General features: G+C 40.6%; 1 protein-coding gene across 1 annotated transcript; it reads left to right on the forward strand.

The window, feature by feature from the left end:
* Window positions 1-417: 417 nt before the first annotated feature.
* Window positions 418-672, forward strand: LOC122749957 (NADH dehydrogenase [ubiquinone] 1 alpha subcomplex subunit 3-like). Its single transcript, XM_043996607.1, has one exon. It carries the CDS (start codon window positions 418-420, stop codon window positions 670-672), a length of 255 nt encoding a protein of 84 aa, XP_043852542.1.
* Window positions 673-9,315: the final 8,643 nt, after the last annotated feature.

The raw sequence follows: 9,315 nt of genomic DNA on the forward strand, positions 1-9,315 counted from the left end.
GGATAAGACTTTCCCTTATTGTAAGGTAGGGTACATTGTCTTTTTATTTGTTTAAAGAAGATTTATGCACTATTATCCTTTCTTTTTCTACCTAGATCACTGCCCAGAACCATTTTTTCTGAGTTTAGGACTTCTTAAAAACCAGTGTACATTTTATGGAAATAAGATGGGAGGGGGAAGAGGAGAGAGGAATAAAGAAGGAGGGATTTTCACTCTGTCTCTACCTTCCAGGACTGTTTTCATGGAAATCTATGTAGAAGAATTATGCTCACTGGGGGCAGACCATTGTGTTTATTGATGTGGGGAATCAAATGGAAAATCAGTGGAGACAGAGAAAAGGTGGAGAAGGAGGGGAGACCAATTTTACTGGCAGAATCTTTGAAAATGATGTGCAGCGGTGATGGGAAAGCGGCCAACATGGCGGGCAGACTAGGCTGGTTCCTGAAGGAGGCCTGGTCCAAGGAGCCGGTGCTGACAGTGTCCTTCGCCATCAGAACTATGGCTCTGCTCTTACCTCCGTTAAGACCCTATACCAAGTATGCAACCATGATCAACCAAGCTACACCTTACAACTACCCTGTTCCTGTTCGAGATGATGGCAACATGCCTGACATCCCCAGCCACCCTCAGGATCCTCAGGGTCCTTCCCTCCAGTGGTTGAAGAATCTGTGACTCTTCCATCTGTTTTCCCCTTTCCCCCCAAATAAATGTCCTTGTCTTATCCCCCCCCAAAAAAAAAGAAAGAAAGAAAATCATTTGCAAGGTTGGACTCAGTCTTATTTCTAAGCTATGCGACTGCCTAACCTTATATCAATTCCTCCCTACTCCCAGCTTCTAATCTATCATTCTTTCTCTGTACCATGCTGGTTCTCATTATCTCATTATCATTTACAGAGAATCATACATATTTCTTCATTTGATCCTACACAGCCCTGTGCAATTATGTTTGTTTCTATTTTGCAGATGAGTCAAAGGAAGCTCAGAATCCACTCACCAAAGCCACATAATAATGAATTTAAGGTATAGAATATAATAAAGGTAATAAATGGCTGAGCTGGAGCAAAAATGAAGGGTGTTGGTGATGGAATCAAAGGACCTGGGTTTGAATTCTGGCTTTGCTATTTATTACCTGTGTGACCTGGAGATGTCACTTAATTCCTCTGGGCCTCAATTTGTTCCTTTACAAAGTGAAGAGATTGAACTTCATTGATATATCTATCATATCTATATCTATTATATATATATATTTATATCTCCCGATATCTATGACCCAAACACCATTCAAAGGCTAGCTCAAGTCCCACCTAATAACAGCTAGCATTTATATAGCAGCTTAAGGTTTTTGAATCATTTTACACAAGTTATCTCATTTGATCCTCACAAATCAAGTCAACGAGCATTTGTGATGCCCATCCTGTGTGCTAGGCATTGTGCTTAGTATTAAAGAAAAGCAAAACAGTCCGTGCCCTGGAGTTCACCATCTAGCGGGAAAGACAACATATAAATAACTTGGTCCATACAAAATGCCTATGCTATAAATGGAAGGTAACATGGCTGGTGTGTGTGTATGTGTGTGTATGTGTGTGTGTGTGTGTGTGTGTGCATCCCCAACCTTCATATTTAACATCTTAAGAAATTAAGAGCCAAAGAGATTACATGATTTGCAAATTTGAACCATGGTCCTCTTAACTCCAAACACAGGGCTCTTTACACTGTCCAGACTAATAAGGGAAGGATTTGTGATTTGATGGATCTCATGCTTTTGAGGAAATGCCCATATCAGTCACTCTCAAACATGGCTAAATCTACAACTCCCTGGATGACCTCCCAACCTCTGCCACAAGGCCTTCTCATGCTGACCAACCTCCACCCTCTATGGCCTTCTCCACTATTTTATTAGTTCTCCCTCCCCGCCCCCCCCAAAAAAAACCCAAACTCCATTTGAGGAAGTACCCCAGTCAATCAGGCTCACTTCATATACCTGGCTCAGCCCCTGCATCTCAGGGACTACTTTTCCACCTTAGGTAGGCACCTTCACCTACCTTCCCCTTTTCAGCTCAATGTTGTCTTTCCCTTATTAGACTATAAACTCTTTGAAGGTAAAGACTATCTTTTCCCTCTTTTTTTCATATTAGTATTCCCAGAGCTTTGCTTAGTACCTGGTACCTGATAGTTCTAAGAGTTTAATAAATGCTTTGTCTACTTATGTGGCTGGGAGGAGAACTTCAGGTTGGAGAACTTATTTCCTAATTTTGTGATTTAGTTAAATTTTAGGATTTTGCCTGAAAGCACCAAGGTTAAATGAGTTACCCAATTTTACAAAGCCTGGGAATTTATTTAAAGGGCCTGCTACTTCTATTCTAGTCTCCTGGTTGGTGTTAAATGAATGTCCCACCACTGTGTCCTTAGGGTAGAAACACTGGGAACAAGGTGACCTGAGAACCAAAAGTAAGCCCTTTTCACAGGATACAATAATCCTCCTATTCCCAAAATAGAGACCAGAAATGTAAACCTAGGTCAAAGCAATATCATGTATGAACTTTTGCAAAGAAAGAATTCAAGTCAATCTACTAAATTTCAACTCTTTTAAAAAAACCCAGTATTTTGTGAGCAAGCTTGTTATTATTATTTTTGTTGTTGTTATTTTGTAAGCTCCTTGAGGGCAGGTACTATCTTTTACCTCTTTTTGTGTCACCATTGTGCTTAGCACAATGCCTGGCACATAGTAGGTGCTTAATAAATATCAGATGAATTGAATGACATTTACATAGTGCCTTAAATTTTGCAAGGCATGGTACAAATATCTCATTTTTTCTTCACAACAATCCAAGGAGGTAGGCATTATTATTATTCCCATTTTACAAATGAGGAAACTGAGGATAACAAAGGCTAAGTGACTTACTGAGTTACATAGCTAGTAAGTGTCCAAAGTTGGATTTGAACTCATATCTTCCTGACTCAAGGCCTAGAGTGCTAACCACTGCTCTACCTAGCTGTAAAACCTATTATCCTCAGGCTTTTGGTTGGGGGCTTTTTTTGATCCTGACTTTTGATTTGGACCAGAAAGCTTCAGGGAGACACAAGGAAAGACAAAATAATACACAGCCTTGGTCTTTTCATGGAACCAACATGATACAGGAGAAGGGACAGTGACATAGAAGTCAGGAGATCTGAGTTCTAACAATAATAGGCAATAATAATTCACTTTAATAGTACTTTAATGTTTTTACAAAAGGTTTTCCTCACAACAAACATATGGAGTCAGTTATGTAATTATTATTCAATTTTGCAAGTATGATATTTGAGACTGAGAAAGCCATTTGTCCGTGGTCACACAGCTCCTAAGTGTCAGGGTCAGGATTTGAACCCTGCGCCTGTCCAGTGATCTCACTCCACCATGTTTTTCTCCAGCTCTGTCGCTACCTCCCTATGCAACCATTCCACTTTGTTAGACTAGGAGACTAGGAATCAGAATGTCTTTACTCTAGTCCCAACCTGTCACTAATTATCTGAGTGATGTGGGTTAGGTTGTTCTACCTTTCACGTTTGTCAAACAAGAAGGTTAAACTAGGTGATCTGTCAGGACCCAGTTCTTTAAGTCTCTAAATATATGAAAAAAGAATGCAGAGATGGGGAGAAGTTGAGAAAAAGAATCAGGAAGAAAAGGGAGAGAAGAGAGAAGAGGAAAGGACAAGAGAAAGGAAGGCAAGTGAGAAAGAAGCAGAAGGAAAAAGAGAGTCCAAAGAAATCCCTAAAAGATTTAGATTTAGTTAGTAAACTGATCAATTAATTATTTCTCAGTCTCAGCATGTGCCTCCATCTAATTACCCTGTTTCCTCCAAGCTGCTTCTTAGATTGGAAAGTAGCCTTGTGTCTGGAAAATGGCTATAAGCATCTTACATGCATCTGTTCCACCTAATCCCTAATAACAAATGAACTAGGGTTTGTGTGTTCTTGGGGGTGGGGTGGGGTGGGGAAAGGTTTTCCCATTTGTGCTGCCATGTGGCCAACCGGCTGAATGTGCTCACTCACTCCTTGCCTCTCTGGTGATGGAGCCAGACAACCAGAGTGACAAATACAGTACCACTACTCTTCTGGCCAGAATTCAGCAAGGAGCAGAGGATTCTTTTCCTCCCTTCCCAGTTCAAAAAGGAAACAAAAGCAAAAAGCCAGGCCAAAAGTTCTTGCATTTCCAATCTCCAATCTCCCATTTCTTGCTCCAGTTTCTTCCCTTAATCCGGTTTTGTCTGTGTGGGCAAACATCGAATGAGAGAGAGACAGAGACAGAGACAGAAACAGACAGACAGAGACAGACAGAGGGACAGACAGACAAACAGAGACAGAGACAGAGAAAGGAAGGAAAGAAGGAAGGAAGGAAGGAAGGAAGGAAGGAAGGAAGGAAGGAAGGAAGGAAGGAAGGAAGGAAGGAAGAAAGAAAGAAAGAAAGAAAGAAAGAAAGAAAGAAAGAAAGAAAGAAAGAAAGAAAGAAAGAAAGAAAGAAAGAAAGAAAGAAAGAAAGAAAGAACGAGCAAGAAAGAAAGTTAGTTCCATCCAACTAACTCCAAGGGGAAAGATCACTAACTTAAAACAAGTTTCATCAAGGATAGCAAACCCATAAACAGACTTTTTTTTTAAGGAGAAGTTAATTTAATCTATAAGACTCCCAAAGAATGATTGCTTGGTTCACCAGTAGACAGCTTGTCATGTCTGGAAAATAGGCAAGGAATTAGTTTTGCCTCACTTGTTGCATCACAAAGCACTTTAGCACTAGGAACCATGAAGCAAACAGGTGAGAGACACACACAGAGATACAGAGAGGAAATGTCTTTACTACCTTCTCATTCACTCCTATTTTCCCAGCCCAGACTTCTCATCACTTACCCTTCTAATTACAGCTCCATCCTCCTCCTCCAGGCAATTGTGAGTATGCAGATGAGGTCAACTCCTGGACCACTGGTAATCCCAACCAATCACCAACAATGCCAATGCTACCATCACTCCCAGTCTCCCATCACTCCCTGGCATTTGAACCCCATAAAATGATAGGTTGTCTACCTCCTTGAGCATGAAGCAAAACCATTCTTTAAAATAAAAAGGAGGAGAAAAAGGAAGAAGAGAGGAAGGTGAACAAGAAAGTGAGAAGTAAAGGAAGGAAAAGAAGGGAAAAGAGGAGGAGAAAGAAGATAAAAGAGGAAAGGGAAGGAGAAACAATAATAAAATGGATAGCACAGTACATGTAAACTGGAGGAGGAACAATGAAACCTATGTAAAATGGATGGTGTCCAAATAAACTGTCTCTAACATTAGCACATTCATTAAGCACCTACTGTTTGCCAGAGCCTGGGGGAAGCACAGAGGGAAACTTGTAAAAATAAATAAAGCTGTGTGATTCCATTTTAGGAGTCTGAGGCCTCATTTTCCACTATGTGGCTAGAAAGCTGCCCCGAAACCTTTGCACTTAACTTTGCCACATTGGTAAATAACAACAATAATACAATAATAGCTGACATTTATGCAGACCTTGCAAACCACTACTATTCTGACAAAGTTGAGAGAGTTCCTTTTAATTGCTGGGACTAGGGCCTAGGAGAGCCAGAGAAGAGAAGGTACAGAAAGTTTTCTTTCTTCTGGAAATTTGCTCGTCTTGTTACAAAGGTGAAAGAGACATCCCTAAAATTTTTAGAGGAGGGTCAGAATTTAAAACTAGATCCTGCTCCAAAGTCACTGTTGAATGATCATAATGTATAACCTATATCAAATTGCTTGCTGGCCTCAGGAGGAGGGAGGGAAGGGAGACTGGGAGAAAAATTTGGAACTCAAAAAATAACTTTACATGCCATTGAGAAAAATTAAAAATTTAAATTAAATTAAAATATAAAAAAAAAACCCACAGTCGCTCTTGAGAGATTTACAGTAACTTGTCAGACCCTTTCCTCCTAGTTTTTACCAAGACCTTAATTGGCCCACAATTGTGATGCAGGACTGTGAAAAGCTTTCCAGGCTTCCTGTTTAAAGCTCTCCATGGAAGATATTTACAAACACACAACACTGCTGTGACTCACTGAAAAATGCTCCAAACATCTTCTTTTCCTTTTATAAGGAAACAAGCACAAATGTTTAAGAGAGTGGGAAAAAGACAGTATGGTCTAGTGGATAGTGCCTGGGTGGCAATTAGATGTCCTTTCCTTTGGCTAGCTTTGAAAACACATGAGGAAAAAGAAAAAGAAAAAAGAAAAAACCCAGACCATCCTCTCTCTACATCCTCATGCTGGGACCCTTTTCCATTCCAAGAAAGTCCCAATTCCAGGCAGCTTCCAGAACTCTTCCCCCTACCAATGGTTTCTCCATTGGTTAATTTTTTTCTTTTTTCTCTTTCTCTTTTTTTTTTTTTTCCCCAGGGCAATGAGGGTTAAGTGACTTGCCCAGGGTCACACAGCTAGTAAGTGTTAAGTGTGTGGAGCCAGATTTGAGCTCAGTTCCTCCTGAATCCAAAGCCGGTGCTCTATCCACTGTGCCACCTAGCTGCCCCTCCATTGGTTAATTTTTTTAATTCACTTTTTTTTTACTCTGCTGTACTTTTTTTTTTTTTTTTGGTCTGCTGTGCTCTTAATATGCGACCCTCCCACACACTCATGCATCCATAGAACTCACCCTTTAACAAAATAAAATAGTTAAGGAAAACTAGCTCATGCGAGGATCCAGTGTGTCAACTCTGTGTGCTACATTTAGCACCCGTAGACCCTACCAGACCTCTACAGAAAAGAGGTAGGTGAATTTCAGTATCTATTCTCTGGAACCAATATTAGTCATTGCACTTAATCTGAATTTACCTTTAAGTGTTATTTTCATTTATATTATTGTAATTGTGTGCATTGTTTATGTGGTTGTGCTTTATTTGCTTGGTGTCAGTTCTTCTAAAATTTCCCATTTTTCTCTGAATGTATTCTTTGTAGCCCTCATTTGTACTATACAATAGTTTCCCTTGCATTCAGATAATCGTGGCTTGTCAGCTCATTCTCCTATGAATAGGTACCTGATTTCCCCCCAGTTTTTACAATGCTTAATATTTTAGAATATTGTTTTCTAAATACTGGTAAGAACCTTGGAAACCATGTATTCCAACTCCCTCCATTTACAGAAAAAGAAACTGATAAGCCGTGAGGAGAAGGGATTTGCTCAACATCACATAGCTAGTTAGTAACAAAAATGAATACTGAAATCCAAATCTCATGATTTCCAGTTCAGTGAATTTTCTACTCAAACCATGATGCCTCAGTTTTAAGGTTACCCATATATCAGTCCTCTCTTCTTAAGAATGCTCAGAAGTTGACTGTACTCACTGCTGAATAGACAGAAGCCAGTCTAGATTTTTAAAAAGAATTCATAATTCTTCCTGGAAGAAAGAAAAATGAAATTTTAGAGTCAATGGGTTGTTTCTTCATTCATGTCTGAGAAAACAAACCTATTTCCAAAGGCATATGGGTAGCTCCAGATGGAAGTTATAAGACTGATGGTGGGAGCTGGGTGTGTGTGGGGAAGTGGGGGAAGGTGGGGGGAGAAACAGAGAGACCCACTTAATACACATGAGGACAGCTTGTATTGGTCAGTCAGTTTTCATTTGCTGCAAAGCACACTATTGTGACCAGCAATTTTAAATTTTTCATGAGTTAAACTGACTTGGGACTAGTTGGGATTTTGTAGTGGGGGGAGGTGGGAAGTTATCTGGAGAAGGAGGGTAGTGGTGGGCTAGAATATAGATTCAATGGAGAGGAATAGTATGAGGTAAGGCTGGGAAAAAAGAGGTAAGGTGGTGACAGATGATGGAGTGCCTACAATGCAAAAGAGTCTGAATTTTATTCATTTGGTGATAAAGGGTTAGGGTTAGGTTTGGGGTTTGGGGTTTTTTTTTTAGGAATCACTGTTTTTTAATAGTGCTAAAGCTCTTGAGCCCCCATACAGTGTAGTCTTCTCAATATCAAACACCATTTAATACTTCTCCAATATTATCTATTCAGAAGAAACTGCCCCAATCTCAATCAATATCATCTAACTAGTGATGACTAGTTAGTAGCTAAGAGGCACAATGGATAGAGTACCAGGAAGAGAGTCAGGAAGGCCTGAGTTCAAATTTGACCTCAGATACTAGCCGTGTGACCCTAGGCAAGTCACTTAACCCTGTTTGCCCCAGTTTCCTCATCTGTAAAATGCGCTGCAAAAGGAAATGACAAACAACTCCAGTATCTCTGCCAATAAAACCCTAAATGGGGTCAAGAAGAGTTGGATACAACTGAAATAACTGAACAACAACAGCTTTTATGAAGGGGCATTTACTGAGGGGTGTATGAGGTGTTCAGGGAGGACTAGAGCCTCTGGTGTGAGGACTTGGGGTTTGCTGAGTCCTTTTCAGGGTTACTCATCTACCTTTGGTGTCCACTTGTGGCTCTAAGAAACTGTAGCATGTGCAAAGGCCACAACCCAGTAAACTGTCTCAGTGTATGAGCTAAACCAAGCCAAGGGTAACCAACAGGCCTCAAACCTGCCAGTGAGTTAGCGGGGTGTCTACTTCAAGAATGTGAAGACTTCCTCTGGTGGAATGGGTGGATGAGAACAATTTGCTTCAATGGCCATGAAGGTGACTGAAGCAGGGGCTATGGAGCTCTTAGAGCTTGATGAGACATCAAAGATGCCAGAGTCATCCATTGCATTCTGGGCCATTGCCAGTCATCTTGATTTTTGTCTTGCTGCTGGATTTCAATGACATTGGAGGCTGATGACTCTGCACCACTTTACCTCACTTAAATCCAATTCAGGTAAAAGTCAAGACATCAAACCATGATGTCATTGGTCCTCTTCGAAAATGGAGGACGAACAAGAGATATCAAGAACTAAAGTACAAAACCCTCGAGAGCTGGAGCCTACTCTTCTCTACCATCCTGGTCCCTAGTGAGAATGGAGTCAAGCTTAAGAGTGGTGATACCCCAACTCTTACCCAACACCATCACTTCTGGATATGGCATAGTCACGGAACAAAAATCACTTCCTTATTTGTAGGCCACAGAGTCTCAGCTGCTGGGTCAATTTGTAATTGGGTGAAGTCAAGCAGGCCACTCCTCAATGTAACTTTTCACTAGGTTTGCATGATACAGCTCCTGACATACTCCGCCATGGATCCCAATGACTAAACGTCTAGTGGCTCTTCCAAACCTTTCAAAACTCACAAGGTCATATTAGGGTTGGTTCCATCTTTGATACTCATTTGCCTAAGATAAGGAAAGAATAAACATAACAGAGACAGAAAACCAGCAGCACCATTCA

Source organism: Dromiciops gliroides, chromosome 1 (genome assembly GCF_019393635.1).
Source record: "Dromiciops gliroides isolate mDroGli1 chromosome 1, mDroGli1.pri, whole genome shotgun sequence".
Classification (NCBI taxonomy): Eukaryota; Metazoa; Chordata; class Mammalia; order Microbiotheria; family Microbiotheriidae; genus Dromiciops; species Dromiciops gliroides.

Bases quoted from the DNA above. Each gene is read 5' to 3' on its own strand.
- LOC122749957 (XM_043996607.1), top strand. From the start codon at position 418: ATGGCGGGCAGACTAGGCTGGTTCCTGAAGGAGGCCTGGTCCAAGGAG.